Source organism: Cervus canadensis, chromosome 13 (assembly GCF_019320065.1).
Source record: "Cervus canadensis isolate Bull #8, Minnesota chromosome 13, ASM1932006v1, whole genome shotgun sequence".
In the NCBI taxonomy this organism is placed as follows: domain Eukaryota; kingdom Metazoa; phylum Chordata; class Mammalia; order Artiodactyla; family Cervidae; genus Cervus; species Cervus canadensis.
In genome coordinates this window covers 41,981,095-42,003,717 of record NC_057398.1, presented here as the reverse complement: position 1 = coordinate 42,003,717, position 22,623 = coordinate 41,981,095, and the positions used below count along the sequence as shown (strand labels likewise).

At 40.0% G+C, this 22,623-nt stretch overlaps 1 protein-coding gene across 1 annotated transcript; it reads right to left on the bottom strand.

Annotated features, from left to right (window-relative positions):
• Positions 1–40: 40 nt before the first annotated feature.
• On the bottom strand, positions 41–21,982 carry SELL (selectin L). Its single transcript, XM_043485797.1, has 9 exons — positions 21,834–21,982; positions 20,755–20,836; positions 19,093–19,479; positions 17,602–17,709; positions 14,035–14,220; positions 12,608–12,793; positions 10,679–10,807; positions 6,273–6,291; positions 41–1,133 (listed from the first exon to the last, which is right to left on the bottom strand). Exons 1-9 carry the CDS (start codon positions 21,834–21,836, stop codon positions 1,115–1,117), a joined length of 1,119 nt encoding a protein of 372 aa, XP_043341732.1. The 5' UTR covers positions 21,837–21,982; the 3' UTR covers positions 41–1,114.
• Between the last annotated feature and the right edge of the window lie 641 nt (positions 21,983–22,623).

Sequence of the window (22,623 nt, the reverse complement as noted above, 5' to 3'; positions counted from 1 at the left end):
ACACAGTTAATGGTAATTTAAAAAATAACAAACTAGGTAATATTTTGTAAAAAATAAAAATTGTATTTAAGTACAAAAAATGCATGTTACTAATCTTGCAGTAAGAGGCCAGGAAGGGGAGATTTCCACAGTTTGAACTAGTTAAGGATTAGTTATGAAAACAGTGCTAAGGGTGGGGGATGCCTGAGATGAATCAGAAAAGTAGATAGAATCAAGGTGGATACGTAAGAAGACTGAGGGTGAGGAAGGAGGGGCATTTCAATCATGAGTCAAGACATCTCTTTCCACTTGCTTTAGCTCTTCTGTATGACATCAAAGAGATGCCTGCAGCTGCCATTCTAGTGATGAGTGGTCATAAGAGAAACATCTGGATGGGGCTAATAAAAAACAAACATTAAAACCCCAATCCAAAAATAATTAAAAAAATAAAACCAACAGTGCAGGCTTTCTCTTCTTTTGTTTGGTGCTCATGAGCTGCTATATGTGGAAATGAGCCAACTGCAGACAGATGGCTGAAGAAGGCAGGCAACTGGAGGCAGTTAAAGAGGATGGCCTCTATTTATAGAGGCTGGGGCAAATAGGACTTTTCCTGGTTGGAGCAGATCCCCAGTACCACTTGAGCTGGAAAACAAGGATAACATCATTTTATGAACTGCCCCCACAGTACACTGGAAGGACTAGGGAGATAAAGTGTGACCTGTAACAAAAGTGAGCCTAGAGTTGCATATGTATCAAATTTTCACTATATTTAAAAGTATATGTCATCAGGTACAGCATGGAATTGAAGCTGGATGCCAGAATCGAGAGCGAGAATGAAATCTGCATTTACATTCCATAGTACTCCTTTTCCCATGGTCTTGGTAGTCCATGGAAAAAAGGCCGAAAGGCTGAGCTATTAAACTCCCCACTGTAGGCTGAAAGTTGAGGGATGGGAGATGGAGCAAAGCGGAAACAGAAGGAGCAGCTGGTCATGTTGAAAACTCTTCAGGTGTGCTGGGAAACTCACACTTCCTCTTCAGTGTAGAAGATGCCATTAGCAAACCTTTTCATAAGAGGATTTGAAGGATCCACTGACACTTTCATATTCCAAGAGTTTTCTTTCAGAGCAGGTCGTTTAATATGCATCAACCGTGCTGAATGAAAAACCAGAGAAAATAAACTCAGAAACTGAAAAACTGCAAAACTTAAAGTGTTGATGGTAAAGATAAATTGTCACCAAAGGTCACAAGCAAAGGAACTCCGTATTTCAGATGAGTTACAAGATGTAAGTCATTCAATGAGGCACAGGAATGAGAAGTCAACCCCAAAGCCCTGCTCCTCACCATTTCAGTTGCTTACCACCCAGACATGGTGCTAAAACACAGACCCTGTTCAGGTCTGGGGGGACCTGAGATTCTGCATTTCTAACAAGCTCTTGGGTAATGCTCAAAGCAGCCAGACCTCAGAACCCACACGGAGAGAAATTTCGACAGTACAGACTTTGTCTTCAGATCTAATGAGTGTGAAGGGCATTTTGATAGAATTTGAACAGTGGAAAGTCAGAAATGTAGAATAAGACATATTTAAATGGAAAAAAAAAATCAGAGAGAATCGAAACTCGTGAAAGGTAGTGCAATAGTAGTTCTGAGGGCCTGATGCTGGTGGGATATGATTTGAGGAGGTGATTAGTTTTGTGAGAAAAAAAAATGACACTTGTGTATGTGTGAAACAATTGTCTTATTCTTGGAAAGAACAAGGGAGAACCAAATAGGGTATGTCTTAACAACACCCTTCAAAAGAAGAACCAGATTCCGAGACTCTGCTCTCATGATGAACTGCCAGGGCAAACCACAGTTCAGCAGCTGCAAGCACGCTTGCCAATTACAGAGATAAAAATGTTTCTGAAAACAAAATTTCACGTATTCCCCCCCACCCCTCTGAGGTTGGCATCGTATCTTCCTGTGTATCTTGGGTGTAGCTTTTACCGGGCAGAATTTAGACACTAGAAACCAAATGAGGTGGTAAACAGAGCCAGTTTGCAGAAGAGTCAAAATAACCCAGCAAGAATTGAAACCACAAATGCCCTAACAGTCAGTCATTCACCAACCAAATGCTAATAGGAATTGGCACAAAGGTCTATGCAGGTTAGCTCAAGGACTTAAAAACTGATATGCAGTGTTGTGTGTGATGGTGTTCATTTTACCTTTGGCTTGTTTTAGAAACACATTCTACCTCTGCCACCCCACCCTTCCTCAGTGTCATCACAGAATGGTTTCAGTGCAAAAAACTTACAACACTGGGGGAGGTGGGTATCTGGGACTTATTGGGTTGGTCAAAAAGTTCGCTTAGGTTTTTCCGTAAGACCTTATGGAAAAACCCAAACGAACTTTTTGGCCAACCCAGTACAACTCCAACCTCGTCTCAAGAGATCTGAGTTCTAGAAGCACAGATGTTAAGATCTTCAGATCATGATGGGTGACCTGGATCATGGTCTTTGGATCTAGATGGATGCAAATCTCAGCTCTGCCATTTATTCAGTGACCTCAGGTAGTTAAGTTCATTGGCCCTCCACCTTAAAATGGAAAAATTAATAGTACCTACATTCACAGGCTTATAGGCAATCTTTAATGATGTAAGACATGTAAGACACTCAGAACAATGCACAGCATGGAATTACTGGTTGATAAATGTCTGTTATTATTGTAACTAACTCTGTCACTAATTCAGGCACTGTAAGAAAGATATTTAATTAAAAGGGAAATAAAAAAATTTCTAGAAACAAATGACAATGAAAACATGATGACCCAAAGCCAATGGGATGCAGCAAAAGCAGTTCTAAGAAGGAAGTTTATAGCAATACAACCCTACCTCAAGAAACAGACAAACAAAAAAATGTCAAATATACAACCTAACTTAACACCTAAAACAACTGGATAAAGAACAAAGAAACCCCAAAGTTAGTAGAAGGACAGACATCATACAGATCAGAGCAGAAATAAATGAAAAAGAAAGTTAATTAGCTCAATTATCAAGAGAGTATGAACATCAAAATCCTTTCCAGAACTAAAATTCTATGATTGTATGGTCACTTTGGCCAATAAATTTAAAACATCCCAAGGCATCTGGGCAAATAATTCCTCTCTGCTAGGTCCTTCTAGAATGTCTGGTAAAGTATTCAAGACCTGTGTTGATGGAGCAAACCTTTCCTTCCAACTTCTCTTCACAGCTCCTGTTCACAGCTCACACCATGGGCTCCAGGTAGCTCTACTCACTGGCCCCTGAATGTGCTTTCAGAGTCCCAAGATCATGCCATTTACATCATTTCCTCTCCAGACTGCCTTCCCTGCTTTCTGTCCATACCCCTAAATCCTATCTATCCTTCAGAAACTAACCCAGGTTCCAGCTTCTTTATAAGGTTTTCTGCAATCACCATACTTCTGTATTGAAGAAGTCTTCAATATACAATTCATTGACCATTACCATATTCTGCCTTCATTCTTCTGAAATTTTTTCCCTATATTTGTTAACTTTCTCAACCCACTCCAGTATTTTTGCCTGGAGAGTTCGATGGACAGAGGAACCTGGCAGGCTATAGTTCATGGGGTCGCAAAGTCAGACATGACTGAGCTGTCACTCCTTGGCGTTTCAACTAGATAATAAACTCCCTCAGGTCATGCACAAGGATTTACTCGTCTTGGTATCTCAGTCAAGCCTAGCATTTCCCCTACACAGAGGTGTTTTAATAAACAGCTATTGATTGGTTCGTTGTAAAAACCTGTGAAACACTTAATAAGGCAATTAGCTTAATATGGAACTTCACTTAATGCTAATATTCTTCCTGCCAGCATCTCTGTCTGCCCCTCAAAGACATCTGAAAAATTGATCTGCTTCCATCTAGTGGCAATTAAAACACAGGTGGTTCCTGTGGCCAGAAAAGACTTTCACTCAGTGGGTGGGAGCGTGACAGAAATCTATCTTGTGGATTTCCTGCCCACAGAGATAGGGAGGTCAGCCTAGAGAAGGGTCAAGGATTCCCATCTACATTATCTAACGGGAGAAGGGAGAGCAATAAAAGAAACTTCACTGGCCCTATGTCCCCATCCAGTTACCCCTCCTGACTCTCTCATCTCAACTCCTTCTAGCCAAGTTTTATAAAACAGATGATGTATATCTTCTGCCTCTATGTTTTCATCCCCACTGATTCCTCAACCCCTGGCTATAGGACTTGCATCATGAGCTCAGCACTGAAAACAATTTCCCCACTGATACCCTTACTATATCTAGTAGAAACTTATTGGTTCTCCTTGCAGTATTTGAAATAATTTTCATTTCCTGCTTTCCTTAGGATCATGACCACATACTCTCCTCATTTTCCTTCTACCTTTCTGGGAACCTGTCCCTGTTCTCCTTTACCTCAGCTGACGTGTTGATATTGACCTTCCTCTGGCTCCCATCCTCTCTCCCACATCCTCTTTCCTTCTCACACTGTACATAGTCCCTTGGTGACTGTACGTGTTCCTAAGATATGGTTACCTCCTGTAATGTGAGGACCTACAGATCCATTTCTTCTGCCCTAAGGTAGCCCCTTTGGGGCAGAAGAAACAGGCAGATAGAACCAACAGACTGTGGTTGAACCACAGACACCTAAACCTGAACAAATTCAGGTACAAAACTGAACTCGTGATCATCACCTCCAAAACTTCTCATTCTTTTGTGTTCCCTTCTCAGTAAATAATAAAACAGAGATGGTAACCATCCACCAGATCCCAGATCAGAACCATGGCAACTTATTTGAGTCTTCTCTGTCTTAATCAATGAATAATCATATTCAGTTGATTCTACCACCAGTTATCTCACAAACTCATCCTCGTTGCTATTGCCCTAGATAGGCATCATTGGCTTTAACCTAATAACTTCAAATGCCTCCAAAACAGTTCTTTGCCCTCAGACTCACTCAACTCCCATGTTTACAAACTTTTATGGATAGTGATCCTCCCAAGATGCAAATTTCAGCATGACATTCACCTGCTTCAACCCCTGTTAGTAATAACTCAATGACCTCAGGATTAAGTCCATACTCCTTTGTATGGCTTATAAATTACTTTATAATGGCCTCTGTTGCCTTCTCTCTCCCCAGGTTTTCTTTTGTACCCTAAGCTACAGCTCAGTAAACTACTAAGAACTTCTCAATAACAATCTGTGGTTGGTAGGATGGTTGCCTGAACAAGAAACCAGCCTCCTAAGGGACCATCTTGCTTCATTTCCTCCAGCATTTGAAAAGGAGCCCAGTTGTCTGGCTGGGCACCTCGTCTGTCACCAAAGTCTCATCTTTGTTGTTCATTTGACTTATACTTTCCTTCCTAAAATTTCAAAGCAAGTCACCAAACCCTGAAACTGAGAAATGTTTTGTTGTCTTCATTTCTGCCAGTTGGGGCCTTATATTTTCATATGTATGTGTTTTTGCAATTGAAGAAATCTGAGATTCAAGACCAAATCAAACAACTTCCCCTTCTTTGGGGGAAGCTATAGGTAGAATTAATGCTCCCCACCTTTCCCACATTTCTGAAGGTCAGTGCTCATCAGAGGTCTTTTACCCTCTTGTACTAGTGCTGCAGGTTCAGGTTCTGGAAATATACCATTTTCTTAGAACCTGGGATTCACTAGTTTTTCAATAAATAAATCCTTGTTGACTTGATTGTTCACTGAATACTATATTTACCATTGCCCTCATGTTCAGTCAGGATAAGAAGAAAAAAACTATAATGCTTCCAATCCACAAAGAAAATTCTGAAGCAATCAGAAAAAGCTGTCTTTACATAAACTGTCCCTTCTTAATAGAGTATTACTTGTTCATTCATTCAACTCCACTAGCACTGAAAAACCTGACAGCTATTAAGGAAACTTAGTAGATTTATTACTTTATCTGGAAACTTCATTTATCCCATGTAAATAACTGTGTGCTTGCATGCTCAGTTGCTCAGTCATGTCCGACTCTTTGCAAAGCCACAGACTGCAGTCCATCAGGCTCCTCTATGTTAGTCTTCAGGCAAGAATACTAGAGTGGGTTGCCATTTCCTCCTCCAGGGGATCTTCCCAACCCAGGGACCAAACCCACATCTCCTACGTCTACGTCTCTCACATCGGCAAGAGGATTCATTATCACTGAGCCACCTGCAAAACCCATGTAAATAACTACTAAGGAGTTAATAATGTCTCTAGCTATAACAGGAAGTATCTTACAGAGGTAGAGAATAGATCAACAGATGTAGAAACTTCTTTCTGATCAAACTTACCTTCTCCGAGACTTTTTGCCTAAAAAGAGAAGAGAAAAATGGTATCAGCAGAAATAGGCAATTTCACTATTTTATACTTAGAAGAGAAGGGAGATTCCCTGTCTCAAAACAGTTTTTTGAAGAGTCTTATGTTAGGTGGACCTCATCGGTATCTAAGGGGATTTGAGGTCCTGACTTAATGTTCTCATTTGAGCTTTGGTAGATACTCATTCAGAACAGACCCATTAATGCAGATGCATCTTAGAGCACCATTTCATCCTTGGTGCTGCTCATAAAGACAGAAGGCTAGTCTGAACTGTCTGATGACCAAGGCCCCATATGCCCATTCTTGTGTTTACCTTCTGATCTGCCATCTCATCCTACCTACAGCCTTCCCTAAGAGACTCAGCTGCAAATACTGTAAGAATATGTATTGTTACACCTCATGTCATCTTCTCTGTGAGAATATGCAAGAGAAATTTCACTCAGGTCTCAGTAGTAGGAACTACACGCCTCATCTCTGTAACCATTGTGTTCTTATCTTACAAACACACTGAAGAGTATTACTGTTTATGTGTCCATTGGCTGGCTGCAGGAAAACAGGCGTATCTGAAACCTCTTTGTCCCTGGCTCTGACTTATTTGTGGTATTCTAAACCTTGACCTTCTTTTTCTTATTTTTAAACTAATTTTAATTTGCTGTGTTGAATGCATTTGAGAAACCATATTACATTCTTTTTGAAAAAAGCAGAGTATAAATAAGTGAATGAAACTGCAGGATCAGGCTCCAGAGGAAACAAAAGCAAAAAATGCTTTTTGAGGAGGAAAAATATCACTAGGAGGCAATAAATTTCTGTGACTGTTAAGCTGGAGCACTAGATGATGAAATCTGGGTCCAGGTCCCTTTTTGCCAACTTAAGTGTGTCTTTGAATAACTATTTATTCTCTCTAAGTTACCATTTCTTCATCTGTGAAAGAGGCTGATAATTGTTTTCCTCACTGAGTTGATAAAATGTACTCAAGATATTTAAGTCAGGGCCTAGAGCATAGACAGTACTCAATTCTTGTTTTAAACTTTTAAAATGTTAGAAATTGCTATTTTAATTACTTCTTCCAAAATTTAGCCTGCCAGTGACATGAGCCAAAAGAATTTGAGCAGGGAGAAATAAATCTGAGTAAATTTCCAATTCTGTTCATTTTCATACAAATATATTTTTCTCTCAGGAACAATGAAATGCATAACAATACATCAGCAAGAAGCTGTTCCTATTGAGAGAGTTTCTTTTTCAAGAAAAAGGGAACTGAGGGGCATCTGTTCAGTTTTGTGCCCAGTTCTCAGCCTGTGTGTTGGTTCAGGTGGAAAATTCTTCTCAGGGGGAGGAGGGGTGAGGAGGAGAAAAATAGAGCCTCATTAATCTGAAAACCAGTGGTTTTAAGGGGCATATTTTGATGGAAGTCTGATCTCTGACCCTGGCCCCTGGTGATATGAAATTTTGGAGATATGGCCTAAAACAGCATTGCCTGTTTCCTCATCTGCTGAACAGGGCCAGTGATGCTGACTAATCAGAAAATGATGACGCTAGGAGAAAAAGATATATATTTCTAGACAAACCCATACACAGGGAAGCATGTTTCTGGAGTCCACCCTTACTCCTTTCTTAGGGAAAAAAATAAAGAAAACTCAGGCAGGGGCCAAAGTACAGGTTCAGAAGATCTATCTGAGGACAGGATGGGGGTCAAGACTCTGGTCATTTTATTGGCTACTCTGCTTAAAATATTCACTTGTCCCTTTTTTCCAGCTTTCAGAACCCCAAAAGCCTATATACAATTCTCAGATTGATGAATATTGGATGCAGGCAGATTTATTGGCTTTGACCTGTCTTCTTATACAGGCATCAGCTCTATTGTATTAGAAAAGCTCTAGGGGCTTCACCTGGGAATCTATCCATCATTTCTAATCATTGTCTCTACAGGAAAAACATTCCTTTTTCCAAGAACTAACAGCTAAAATTTTTTAGAAGATAAAGCCACTTGAGAGTTAGCGATATCAGAAGGCATTTCACCAGTGAGGACGACTGAGCGTGAAACTAAAGATGCCCTGACTTCCCTACAAAGTCAGTGATCTCTCAGGGCTTCTGTTCGCTCATGCTTTTTGTTGGCATAACTGTAACTAGCCTAACTGCCCGTTATCTATTTCCTGTTTGCCCCACACTGATTCCCACAGTGGGGGCACAAAGTTTTCAAGGTATCAGTTTGAGATCTTGTACAGAAATGACTCCAAGGTAAAAAAAATTTAAAAACAACCCCACGGCTTTTCTCACCACTGGTTAGAACACAGCCTTAGGTAAAACCTGCCTCCTGCACCCCACTACTAAATACACACTTCAATTCTGTTCTTTTTATTCCACTAGCACTTATTGAAATATTTAGTCATTTGAGAATATCTCCTTACTAAGGAAGCTTCCAGCTCCACTGTTATTTAAATAATAGCTGCCTTATCCCAGAGGGCAGAGCTTAACTACCCCATCTATTCTCTACCACCTCACTTCTGTCAATGTAACCCAAGGAAGGAGGAAAGAAAGGATGATTGTGAGACAGGCTTTCAATCTTAAGGGAAAGGATAATCAACAGTAGGAGAAAAATCTCATTCTTCTCTTGCCTTAGTGCAATATTTAAGTAAATAGCAAAGTACTATAGGATGGTGGGATTCAGTCTCAGCTGAAGTTGCAAAAGTAGAAGCAGAGACCCTTTAACTGCTCAGGACTCTTCACTTTATAGTTAATGAAGTTCTTGCACATCAGGAGCAAGAACTTCCATTGTATTTCTGGGTAGGTTATAAAACTGATCTAGTACCCCTGGTCTGGGCTTCCCAGGTGGTGCTAGTGGTAAAGAACCCACCTGTCAATGCAGGAGATGCAGGAAAGGCAGGTTTGATCCCTGAGTTGGGAAGATCCCCTGGATAAGGGCATGGCAACCCACTCCAGTATTCTTGCCTGGAGAATCCAATGGACAGAGGAGCCTGGGGCTACAGTCCATGGGGTCACAAGGAGTCAGACACGACTGAAGTGACTTAGCATGCAAGCACCCTTAGTCTTCTATTTGGAATGAAAGATCAGATCATATCAGAGGACCATTAAGGATTGGAAGATAATATTCCTGCAATTGCCAGTGAGAATGGGTGGTGTAGCAGTCTTTACATACTGTATTCATGGAATATAATACATACTAATTAATTTGATGGAAGTGAAATTAAAATGGCACTCAACTGACCCCATAGAGGTAACACAGAGCAGTTGGTTAGCCATTGTTTTGAGGTCACTGATGGCCTCTGAAGTTGAAGCAGGGTTATCTTTAAATCTGCCTAATGTCTATACTCATACTCTTGAATGTTTCTGCCTGATGACTTTGGCCAAATGTGGGAGCACATACAAGGCTTGCCTGACTATGGGCCTATAACCAGCAGGTTGGTTCCACTTGAGGGTTTGGACACACTCAGAAGGGCAGTGAGGGGAATGATGCTTCTGTTCTTCACTGATGGTGTTTTGCCTACTATGCTAAGCAGCAGACACTAACTTCTTGAGGCAGTCCTCCTTATTCTCTTTTCTTTTCCAGTCGAGAGTGGAGGGGAAGCATAAGTATGGGCTGCATTTGGTTAAACCTGTGACCTTGGTGAATAGACACAGGGATGAAAATGTGGGGATTTCCCTAAGGGGAAATGCAACAACTCCCACACATTAGGAGCCAGACAGGTGTCTGACTCTTGACAAAGTAAAGGTATTTGGGAGCAGTGCTTTGAAAACATTGCGTGCATGCTCAGTCATGTCTGACTCTTTGCAACTGCATGCACTGTACCCACCGGGCTCCTCTGTCCATGAGATTCTCCAGGCAAGAATACTGGAGTGGGTTGCCATTGCCTACTTCAGGGGATCTTCCCTATCTAGAGATCAAACCTGCATCTGCTCCATCTTTTACATTGGCAGGTGGATTCTTTACCACTGTGCCACCTGGGAAACCCTTTGGGACATTAAATTCACTTCCTAGTAGAATTGCACTGAAATCAAAAGCATGTGGGCTCTTATAGGGCCAGATCACACATTCTTTTTTTTAAGAATTAAATAATAGCAAAGAACCATTACAATTTCTCATATGTCTGTTAATACCCTTGCAAGATGCTCAGGTAGTAACAGGTGCTTGAAGATAGTAGGCATTTTAAAAAGACTTGTTAGATGAAAAGAAAAAATTAGCCAACTTATTGTAATGAAAGTCTGTACTGGGCTGCTTCATGCATCTCTAGGGACCGATATTTATAGAGCCCAAAGCTTGGTATTCTGCTTTAGTCAAAGCTCTCATACTTAATTTTCTGCGGGCTTCCACATTTTCTTCCACTTGAAAGTTGTATTATTTTTACATGAAGGTAAACTCACGTACTTTTTTTTAGTCTCCTTGCCAGGCAAATGATAAATATCAACCCAGAGAATACGGTAACCATGACTGCCACCGGGATGAAGAGGGGGTTATAATCACTCTCTTCGTTTATTGAGATAGTCCTGTTTATTTCTGAAAAAGAAATCAGTAAAGCATTTAGATGAGGCCACAAGCATTATTTCCTTAGTGCCTTTTCAAAACATTAAACTTTCTTCCTCCTTACATCTTCTAATAATTGTCCATTTGACGCTACTAGAAAGATGAGGAAACTGGCCTGGGAAAACACATGATGAGAGTATGGCAGAAGCAAAGACTAAACTAGCTTTTCTGGCTCAATGCCTACAGAATCTCAGTCCTCAGATTTGTGAGTCATAGAATTCCTGGGAGATGTACCTAAATATTTTGGTAAAAAGTGGTCATCATTGTATTTAGCTCCATGATCTTGTTCACTGCCTAGAACTCAAACACAGAGAAGAACTAAAAAGTCTAGTACGACTACAGAAAAAATAAAAGCCAGTGATCTGAACCAGGTAACTTTTCAATCAAAGCAGTATTAAGGCTTTGAAGCAGCTGTGCAAACATAGGCACATACAATTCCATGCCAAGGACTTGCACTAATTTGTCTTTCAAATGCTGTAGTCCTACCGTTTCCCTCTACTTCCTTCACAAATAAATAAAAGGATACATCTACATATCCTCTCATAAGGGTGAACTAAGTTCATGTGGGGACCTTTACTGAAAAAATAGATACGAAAAAATTTATCTTCTGATACCACCAGTTGAAGAAACTTACTTTTGCATATTGGCACAGGGTCTCACTGTCCCTGATTCTTCACATCACTTTGATGAACCCTTTCAAGGTGTTTCCATCCCCACACCCAAATGTATAATCGAAAGAAGGTGCAATTCCCAAACAGAGGGCGCCTAGGGCCCGTAGGAGGTTAAGGAGACAGACACTAGCCCAGCCTTTAAAGGAAACGCCCCCGAAGCCTGCGGTACGGTCCTCCTCTAAAGACCCCAGGCCACCTCCCCCAATTCCCTACTCCACTTCCTGGCCCCAGACCACAGAGAGGTCAGCTTCTCTCTTAGCTTCTACAGATCCTACCACTTAAAGACTGCTGCCGTGGGATGAACTGGGAGTAGCACTGACATATTTACACCACCATGTGTAAGTGTAAATAGCTCTTGGGAAGCTGCTGTACTCTGTGATGACCTAGGTGGGCAGGATGGGGGTGGTTCAAGGGCTGAGAGAGAGGAGATATGTGTATACTTAGAGCTGGTTCAGGTTGTTAATATAGCAGAAACTCACACAACATTGTAAAACATTTATACTCCAATAAAAACAAAATAGAGCCTTTGAAAAAGACAAAAATAAAAGAGTTCTTTCATTGGTGTTGTCTTGGGGCAGACACGGGTAACTATTCTGCCAGATGCTAATTGAACATGGGTTCATTTAGCTCCTGTTGCCAGGCGCTGTTAGGTGGAAGGTAGACAGAGATGAGGAAGACACAGTTCTTCTTAGTCACAGACAGATTTGGGAGGCATCAACTTTATGATAATTGAGAAGTATCCATTACTTTGGGAATTAGGTGGCCATCGGTGACTTCTGTGGAGACATTTTAGTAGACTGACAGAGAACTGAGATTGTACTGGAATACAAAAATGGATAAGAAATAAGTCAGTAGAGACAGTGAGTTTAGATGGTAAGGGAGGAGGAGTTGAGAACTGGCTGGGGAAAAAAAGCAATCACTGTCATTGAAGGAAGAGGAAAGAGTAGCCAAGGATTTTATGGTAAATCAATGTGTATGAATTTATTTTTAAGCTACATATGTCTCAGCAACAAAACTTAAAAGTTTAATATTTTTTCCCACCATCTGCTTATTCATCAAATACCTCTGTAAGTGTTGAACATATTGGGCCAAACTTACTTACTTTGACATACTGGACTAGGGCTGGACCAATTTCCAGACAATCCACAAACAGTTTTTTTCTCCCCAGTTAACTCAGCTTCTTCTGAACAACTGAAGGTGCATGTGGAAGAAAAGCCGAAGTCGACAAGGGGGTGATTACAGGCCATGGTTCCCAAATTGGGTGCTGTTAGAGGCTCACATTGAATCACTTCAATGAAAAAGAAAAAAAAAATCAGTATTTCTGAGCAGAGACCCTCTGTGAGGAACAGCTTTTAGCCAAACTGGGGAACCACTGACATGAATCTAGACATTTCTAATTTCTAGAAATTACTTCTGATGATGCTTCCAGGCTTTCTTTTCTTGAGAATGATGGAGAGTGGTGAGTCAGAGGTAGAATGAAGAGAACCCAGAAAGCCCATGATGGGAGGGGAGCAGTGGGGCTGGGGAGAGGAAGGGAGAGCTGGCTGTTTCATGTTGCTTCCCCAGCCCTGGTAACTCTCTAGCTCTTCTGGAAGCACCATGCTATGTGGCCTTGGCCTCAAGAGCTCTTATGGTGCATTATCAATGAAGACAGAGAATTTCCTGCCTTTTACCTGTTCTAACATCAACCCAAGAAGTCTGAAAAACACCCCCATTCTCTGAAGCAAGTCCCTCAAATTTTGTAAAATTTAGCAGGTTTGTCAATTTGTTCTATGATTTAAAAAATGATTTGAATAGTTCTTTTGAGAATTAAACCACTTAAACTAGTGAGTCAAAAGCATAAAGGTTGACTATGTAACCAAAACTTCACAAGTTTAAATACCACCAGTTTTTTTTTTCCCCTAAAGAGATGATCTTGACAGTAAATAAGGAAAAAAAAAAAACCCACCATGTTTCAAATGAAAAAAAAAAAAATCAAGAAATTAAAATTGTTATGTTTGTTTTCCACAGATTTTGCTATTCCCCTGAGAGTTCATGGAGGAGGAAAGGTAAAACATGATTCTAAGAATAAACCAAATAAAACAATCAATAAAGACCTCCAACCCCACCACCCCGCAATAAGGAAATCGTTTGGTGTCAAGCAGGACACCATATAAAATAAGTGTTATTGAAAGGGAAGAATAACCAAAGTTCAACAGCAGTTCAGCAAGACTGATTATTCCATAGCAATGAGAAAAATAAAAATAAAATAAAAAATACAGTATAACCACACTGTTCTGCTGAAAATTATGTGTGTGTGTGTGTATAGTGACATAGTGTCAGAGATAGTTGGTTGTTATTTTTTGTTTGTAGTTTTTCTTTTAAATTAAAAAAAATAACCCCTTTGAAAAGTATCACGGTAAAATCTAAGTTAGGTTAAATTATGTGTCAAAAGAGGATATCGAATTCTTAGCAAGGCTCCACCACATTTTCTTAGTTTATAAATCCAGGATTGCCATGACAACGCCTCTGATATGAACATCGGCTCACCTCGACAGGTTGGTTCTGGAGATGACCAATTTCCAAATGGTCCACAAGTGGTTTCTTCAATCCCCATTATGTCTGTTCCCTTAGAGCAGTTGAAGGCACACTGCGACGTGAAGCTGAAGTTTCCCAAAGGGTGAGTACAGGCCATGGTACCCAGCTCTGGGGCCTCCAGAGGCACACACTGAGTCACTTCAATGAGAAAAGAAAGCAGGCAACAGAGTTAAGAGGACCTGATGACCGGGTCTGAATCTTAGCTCTGATATTTGATAACCAAGTATCTTTAAGCAAGGTGATTTAACCCTTCCAGCTTTAGTTTCTTTATCTATAAAAGAGGGATCATGATAAATGTATTGACTTCCCAGAGTTTGGGAATTAAATAATTTAATGAAAGTCAAGGATTTAAAGTCTGGTTCATAGGAAGCTTTTAATGAAATATTAGCTAATCTGCATGCACATAATCTTATTAGCTTTGGCATTACCTGGACAGAGAACTTTCAAATGTAGACAGGTTTAAGTGGGAATGACCAGCTTGGTTTGGAAACAGCTACCACATTAGAGACCCTAAGTATGCTAGAGTGTTGGAAGTAGGAGGTTCAGAGAAAGGCTGGGTATCCATAACTGTCTTCTCTACAAGAAGAGAAGATAAAAGCTTTAGGAAGCATCTAAGCCTGGATTCTGTCTTCACTGTCTCTAGCTCAGTTCCAGAACTTTGGTTCTTCTGACTTTGACAGTCCTTTGCAGAAACTGTGTCTACTTCCTTTCTCTGATCAGTGGCATAATAGATTAAATTAAGATTTGAAATTCAGTCTTCATGTTTTAGGTCCTGCGACATCATTTAGGCAAATATTGCAACTCTTGTGTCTTATTCCTTATCAAATGTGAGCCATCATTTTAACCTTGTTCTTAAGAGATCAATGAAGAATTAAAGAATGAATTCAAGAAATTAGAAGAATTTTAATATTTACCATCTACAGTACAAGTCCAAATGAAAGTCACTTATGTTGTCCAATTCAGTTCATGCCCACAAGCAGGTGCCTAAGTCTCAATCTTACAGATGCAGTGATAAATAAAATACTGACTGATCTCAAGTTGCTGTCAGTCTGCTGAGGCATACAGACAACTAAATGGATGATTTCAACAAATGTCAGGTAAATAAGAAACAAATATGTGGAGCTATTGGAACACAGAATAGGGATGCTTAGCCTGTCTTGGCATCCAAAGAAAACTTCCAGATAGAAATGGTCCCTGAACTATTGTCTTCCAGTTGAACAGGTATTTTATCCACGTGCAAAATGAGGAAGCCATGAGCAAGTCAATGAGCTACAAAGCAATATGGTAAGTGTGGAAGACTACAAGCATTTTGATGTTAATACTGGAAGGAAAGAGGAGGCAGGGGATGGTGTGAGAAGAGATTAGATAGAAAGACAGGTGCTAAGGCAAAAGGCCCCTATCTTTTCATCAATTTAATGAGTATCTACTATATATCAAGCATTATTCTATGCCTTGAGGAGTTCAGAGTTCAGATTTCATCCTATAGGACAAATGATGGGTAGAAATTAAATGGTGCGTGGCCACATATGTGTGATGTTTACTTGATTTTTTTAAATTGATCAGACTGCCTATAGTATGAATAATGTATTTGAGGGGAGCTAATTTAAAGATGTGGAATTCAGCTCAGAAATTATTGCAATAATCTAGGAGGAAGATAATGAAGGCAATAGTGTAGAGTTAACAAGTAGAAGACAAGGTGGAGAAACATTAAGTTATAAAAATGAGTAGTGTGTTACTTTGCATAAATGTAGGAGGAGGTGAGAGAGTTTTATACCACATAAATGGTGGTACCACACACTGAGATAAGGGATACAAAAAGGAAAGCTGGCTGGGAAAATTGATTTTTCAATGTTTGGGGCATCCCAAAGATTATGCTTAGCATATTTGGAGTTCAGGACTGGAAACAGATTTGTCTGTCCAAAGCTCACATAGATGTGTGCGTCCACAGAAGTTGCTAGGTTTGACCAAAAGGGACATGTAAAGTGAGAAGAGCAATGGATGAAAGATGGAAGATAAGAAATAGCAATAAATATATGGGCTTGAGTAAGTGCCCATGAAGAAACCCAAGGAGAAACAATCATAGCTAGAAAGAAAACCAGGGAAGAGTGGTATGATGAAAACCAAGACAGAAAAAAAAAGAATAAAATGTTCAAAAAGGAGTGAAATGGGCATGCTGATGATATAAAAATTTTTTTAAAATTTAGAAATGGAGTGAGTGTAAAGTATTAGAAGTCAGAGCTTAGGAATTGAGTGAAATGAGCCAGATCTGTTCCAGTTGGTTGATCATATAAATTTGTTTAAATTTGTTTCACTGTAATTCTTTATTCATTGCAAACACTGCTTTTTTCTTACTATAATTTTCTATTTTATGCCCCAGATACTTCGAATATAGTTTTGAAACTCCACCAATATCAATCAAAGGACTTGAAGTTTCTTTCAGTAGTGAGTTGACTAGGTCAAAGACTCCATGTCTTTCAATCTATGTATTCTTTCCTTTCTGTTTCTACCACCACGACTCTGAATGATTTCAGTGGACTCTTAATGATGTTCTCCATCATCCCATCTTCTCTCTTTTTTGTTCTCCGGTCCATCTTATGCACTGCTTCTAGGATAATTGCTCTAAATGCTGGTGTTCAGATACTAAGTGGTTTCTCACAATCAAATAAAGGCTAGAGATTTTTATTAGGCAGTTTAGGAATCTTCACAGGCTTCCTCCAGCATGTCTGGCTTTCCATCAGATTAAATTATAAGCATGTGTAATTTCCACTGTGTGCATGCTCAGTCGCTAAGTCATATTTGACTCTCTACGACCCCGTGGACTCTAGCCTGCCAGGCTCCCCTGTCCATGGGATTTCCCAGAGAAGAATACTGGAGTGGGTTGCCATTTTCTCTTCCAGGGTATCAAACCCCCGTCTCATTTCCTGCATTGGCAGGCAGATTCTCTACTGCTGAGCCACCAGGGAAGCCCATAATTTCCACTAGTTAACTGTAAATCCTTTATCTCTAATAGATTTGTCCTCATCCCCTAAAATGCCAGCCAATGTGTTGGATTTATTATTCTATTTTCTGACAGATACTTATATATCTTTATGTGAATTTTTCATTTTGGTCTTGCCTTTATCATGATCTTGAGGATAATGTAAAAAGCAAGATGGGTGACTCAGCCTTCTAATGATAAATGGTATTGTTTCCTTCCGATTCAGGGTTCTAATGAACCCAACAAGCCCACTAGCTTATGCATTCCTTAACAGCAGGAATCTATCAGGCCTGATTCATTATTGTAATCCTTACAGCTTTTATTCCAAAGCCAATGCTCTTGTGGCACTCAAAAGGACTTGTTGAGAAGTGAATTGAAACTTCATGCTGACTTGTGAAATCTTTATGTAAAAGTAACAATATTGTGCAAGCATGGCCTACTGATCAAAACTTCTCTTTTCTCAGAATGGCTAGTATCATTTTCCTCCAACCAACTTCCATAAACTATAATACTTTACATAGGGAGAAACAAAAGCAGCTTACCGAACTGACACTCGGTCCCGTAGTACCCCAAATCACAGTTGCAGGTGTAATTATTGATGACTTCCACACATTGTCCATGGCCGCTGCATGACCAGGGTTTACAAGAAGCTTTAAAGGGGTCAGAAATTATTTTTAGATGGATACTTTTTTAGTACTCCTGGTCATTTCTTTAGATATAAGCAACTTTTTGGCTGTGACTATTTTAACAAACAGGGAAAAATATATTTGTACTTTCATACCATTTTTGCATAAAAACCATATCTTAAAATTTTTATTTATACAATATAGTTGTCATACAGCCATAAACATTTGTTTTTAGAATGAATTTACGGAAGCTTATACTCTATAACATTTAGGGGAAACAGTGATATACATTGAAACTCTTAAAATTTCTTTTTTTTTTTTTTTGATGCAGTAAGTGGATTAAATGATAACCTGACCCCAATCACTTCTGTAGTATGTTTGGCAATCCCTTTCATTATAGAAAGTACTAAACAAAAATTAGAGAATCTGAACTTACTAAATTAGTACGTACATGAGTGCTCAGTCATATTCAACTCTTTGTGACCCTATGGACTGTAGCCCACGAGTCTCTTCTGTCCATGGAATTTTTCAGGCAAGAACACTAGAGTGGGTTGCCATTACCTACTCCAGGGGATCTTCCCAACCCAAGGATTGAACCCGAGTCTCCTGTGTATTCTGCATTGGCAGGCAGATTTTTCACCACTGAACCTCCTGGGCAGAAGCCCTGCTAAATTGGTAGAGAGTCCAAGTGAACAAGAGACTGAATGAATGTTTCACTGTTAAAAATAACTTGGAAAAATACTGATTACTTTTGAACTGTCACCATTGTCTCTACAGAAATTTTCACATACCACAGATAATGAAACACTGCAAAGTTTCATTACATAGAATTCTATAAGATTAGGGCTCCCCAGATGACTCAGTGGTAAAGAATCTGCCTGCCAATGCAAGAGATGCCAGAGAAGAGGGTTTGATCCTTGGGTCAGGAAGATCCCCTGGAGGAGGAAATGGTAACCACTCCACTAGTCTTGCCTGGATAAGCCCATGGACAGAGGAATCTAATGGGCTATGTAGTGCATAGGGGCATGAAGAGTTGGACATGACTGAGCACTGTAAGATTAGGCCAAGAAGGACACATGTAGCATCAAGTCACCTACTTCATGAGGAGGAAACAAGATGTGAGCCTAAGCTCTTGGCCCTCTGCTTCCACTTCCCTGCCTCTTTACTTTCCGTATGGATTTGTCATCTTAATGTAAACTGATTCAGGGATATAGATTTGGGGCACAGGGCCTAGTCTCACCCACCAACAATGCTCAGACGTGACAAGACTCAAGCTTATTTAGAGCACTGGCCCTATTTCAGAATGCCCTAGCAGCTGCATGTGGGCCCAGGTTCCCATGGGGTTGGCGCATTGGTTCTCTGCACTCTGCGCCCCCTGAGAAGTGCAGCGGTCCGGTCCATCCCTACCTGTGTAGCAGAGGGCTGTCTTTGCTTTGTGGCAGGAATCATCATTCCATTTCCCCGAGTCTTTGACCCTCTTGATGTAGATTTCCACACAGTCCTCCTTACTCTTCCTGTTGTTGGGCTCCCCTTCGCCCCAGTTCTTTGCTTCTTCAGTGAGAGATTTGTTGGTTCCCACCCAAGTCCACACCCCTTCTACTTTCCGGATGCCAATCCAGTAGTAAGTACGACTGAAGGGAAGCGTCTTATTCAGGTATTCGATCTCTCCCTTGTTTTGTATGGCAACTAAATCTGTGTAATTTCCCCTGCAGAACGCTCTAGCCTTTTCCCAGGGCATGGGTCTTCTAGAATAATGGTAAGTCCAGCAATCGGTTCCACGATGCGCAAAGAAATCTGAAAGACATCAGTGTGAACTGTGTAGCCTCATGGTTATAGCTGAAAAGAACCTAGAACTAATCCAAGCTGAGCCTGCCATTTAGAGATGAGGAAGCGGACACCTCAGGAGGGTAAGTTACCTACCTGCTTGACGTCGTGGAATTAGTCATCTGCAGATCTGAGGCAGAACCTAGAACTTCTAGTCCCAGTCACTTTTCACCATAATATGGAATACTTTTGCTCATAGCTCTATTTCAGATGAATTTGGTGGCTTTCTAGATTGATTTTCATAAACTAGTTTTTTTCCTCAAAAATTATTTCCAGTAAAGTTTAACCAGCATATTTTAGAAATTCATATTTGTTAGTGGCTCTCAATCATTTAAAGTTAATTTAAGTATAATATCATATAACTCTAAAATTTACTGCCCACTCTTTTATTCTGGGATGATTTCCTAAAGACCAATATTTATGTTTCTAAAGGAGAAGTAAAATAAGAACAGGAATAATGGCATACTTTGAAGTAGTCTCTTTTACATCAAAAAGATAATGTTTTGCCATAAAAGAGCTGCTTCTGGGAAAACAGACAGCCCAAGCCTTATATACAAAATAGAAGAAGAACAATTTACAAAACTAGATAAGGTGGGATTATGAAACTGATTTTAGATTTTGTTACACACACAAAGATACTCAACTGATGGTGTTTAATAATTACATGGGTGCTTCAAATATGAGGGCTTTGAAGAAATCAAAACCAACACATAATTACACAATGACACTATAATAATATAGGCCATTCTAAGCATGGTATGAGCTAAGTGAAGCACCATGATAGCATAAGGTGCAAGTTTTCACAGCCATCACCATTTGCTGAGTTTTCACAGTGTAGGGCAAACACTATGGAGAAATATCAAAGAAAACACAGATTCAATTTTTATAGTTTCCTAAGGACTCTGAGCAAGGAATAACAAAGGCAAAGAATACATAATTAATCTTGATAAAATTAAACATATATAAAATGTACAGAGAACTGGGAAACAGTTATGATTAAGGAATAAGTAATATTATAAAATAAACCCTGCAGGCAAGGGTGGGTCAAGGCTAGGAGTTCTCTGAGGAAGGAAATATTAAAAGTGGGAGGAAGAAAAGAGATGTTTGTAGAAAGGGTAGAATTAGCAGCTATCTACCTAATACTTTTACCTGCCACTTTTACCTATGTACACTCAGTAGATATTTACCAAAAACTGAACATATGTTTTTTAAAAAGCTTAGCAATATATAAAAATCATAACATACCACAACAGAGCATAATCCAGACCCACAGTTTAAAGACATTCCATAAGTCCCTCTGAGCATTTTGACATTTCCATGGACATAGCTGCAAATAGAATACAAAATTTTACTCAGATTTATACTCTAAATCACCATTTTACAGGTACCTTGAAGAGGTACTTACAACTTTCTCAAAGTTCAAAGTATAACATGTATGCCTACTAACCTTGTCTGAGGTAAGAGATTTCTCAGACATGGGTGAAAAAGTAGAATTAAATTTGCCTCAAAACTGGTATATAGTTGATTTTTTTTTCTCCTATTTTAACCTCAAGTTGCTATTGTTACTGTTCTGATATTTTTTTCTACATTTCAGTAACTTTTTGTATCTACTTATCAGCCGAGCTGTCAGATAAAGCTATGTGATATTTAGTACATTATTTTTAAAGTGTTCTTTATCCTTAATTGGAGAAGAAAATGGCAATCCACTCCAGTATTCTTGCCTGGAGAATCCCATGGACAGAGGAGCCTGGAGGGCTACAGTCCATGGGGTTGCAAAGAGTTGGACACGATTGAGCAGCTAACACTTACTTACTTAGTCCTTAATGAACTATTAATGTCTAGATTTAATATTAAAATCTCACACTTGACTATGATGTGTCAGTACTCCAAATTCCTAAAAGAATTAGGTAACCAAACAGACACTACTGAAAGAAAGGAGTTCATTTTTTCTCAACTAAAGAGAAACACATTTTGAGCAACTCAAATGACAAGACCATAAATTTTCTTCACACCGTTACAACGTATTTTCTGAAATGTATCAATTCTCAGATAGCACCAGCGTTCAGTCACAAGAGTGCTAATTTCCCCAAGATAGTAGTACTTCTTCAGGAACCCTCAGTAGAGACAAGTTAAGGAGAGGAAATCAGCACCCATGAGAAGAGAGATTCTAGGAACACTTTTTAATTTAGACTCAGCAATTTCAGTTTTGGCTTTTTTAAACCAAAAATTAAATGTGCTGCTTCTTGTCCTTTGCCACCTGCCTCTGCATCCCAAGACGAGGTTCTATCTGAGCATCTGGACATATTTTAGGCTGAAAAGCTTACCATGGCTTTGCTCCGTCCTTTTGTAGCCCTTCAGCCTCTCAGCTCAGCACCACAGGTCTCTGGGTCCTTGCCCAAGGCTGGGTGTGCAGGGAGACTGCACTCACTGTCCCCAGAAAGGCTTACTTTCTTTCATATCTCTAACCAAGGCTCACATCCTCCCCTTCCCCTTCTTCCTCCCCTTCCCCCACCTCGTATGCACCTCTTTCTCCACCCCTTTCCTAGTCTGCGCTCTAACACCAACCCTAAGAAAAAAAAGAACCACAGACCCAGGACGTTAGTGCTGGATTTTCCTTTCTTCCCTCTTTTGCTCCTTCCCTCTTTCCTTTCTCGCTTCCTTCCGACCTCCTCCCCACCTCATCTCCCCCTTCTACTTCTTCCTCTCCTCCTTTCTCTGTCTCTCTCTCCTTTCTTTCTATGAGCATTAGACTAGCTCTTGGCTATCCATGGTAGAGAGCCCCTGATAGTTTCAAGCACCACACACTCAAAATATTACTATTTTGGCCGGATTTATAAAGTCTCAAACCTCAGTGTTTGTGTGCTCGATTGTATCTGACTCTTTTTGACCCCATGAACTGTAGCCCACTAGGCTCCTCTGTCCATGGAATTTTACCAGCAAGCATCTCCTTGCATTGGCAGATGGATTCCTTACCCCTGAGCTACATGGGGAGGCCCTATTAAACTCCAGTAGAGCTAACCCAACAGACTGGATTAAGGGTAGCTCTTTCTCCTCCCTCTTTCCTTGCTCACCCCCTAGTGGGCATTCTTATCAATGGCGCCTCCTGAGGAGAGG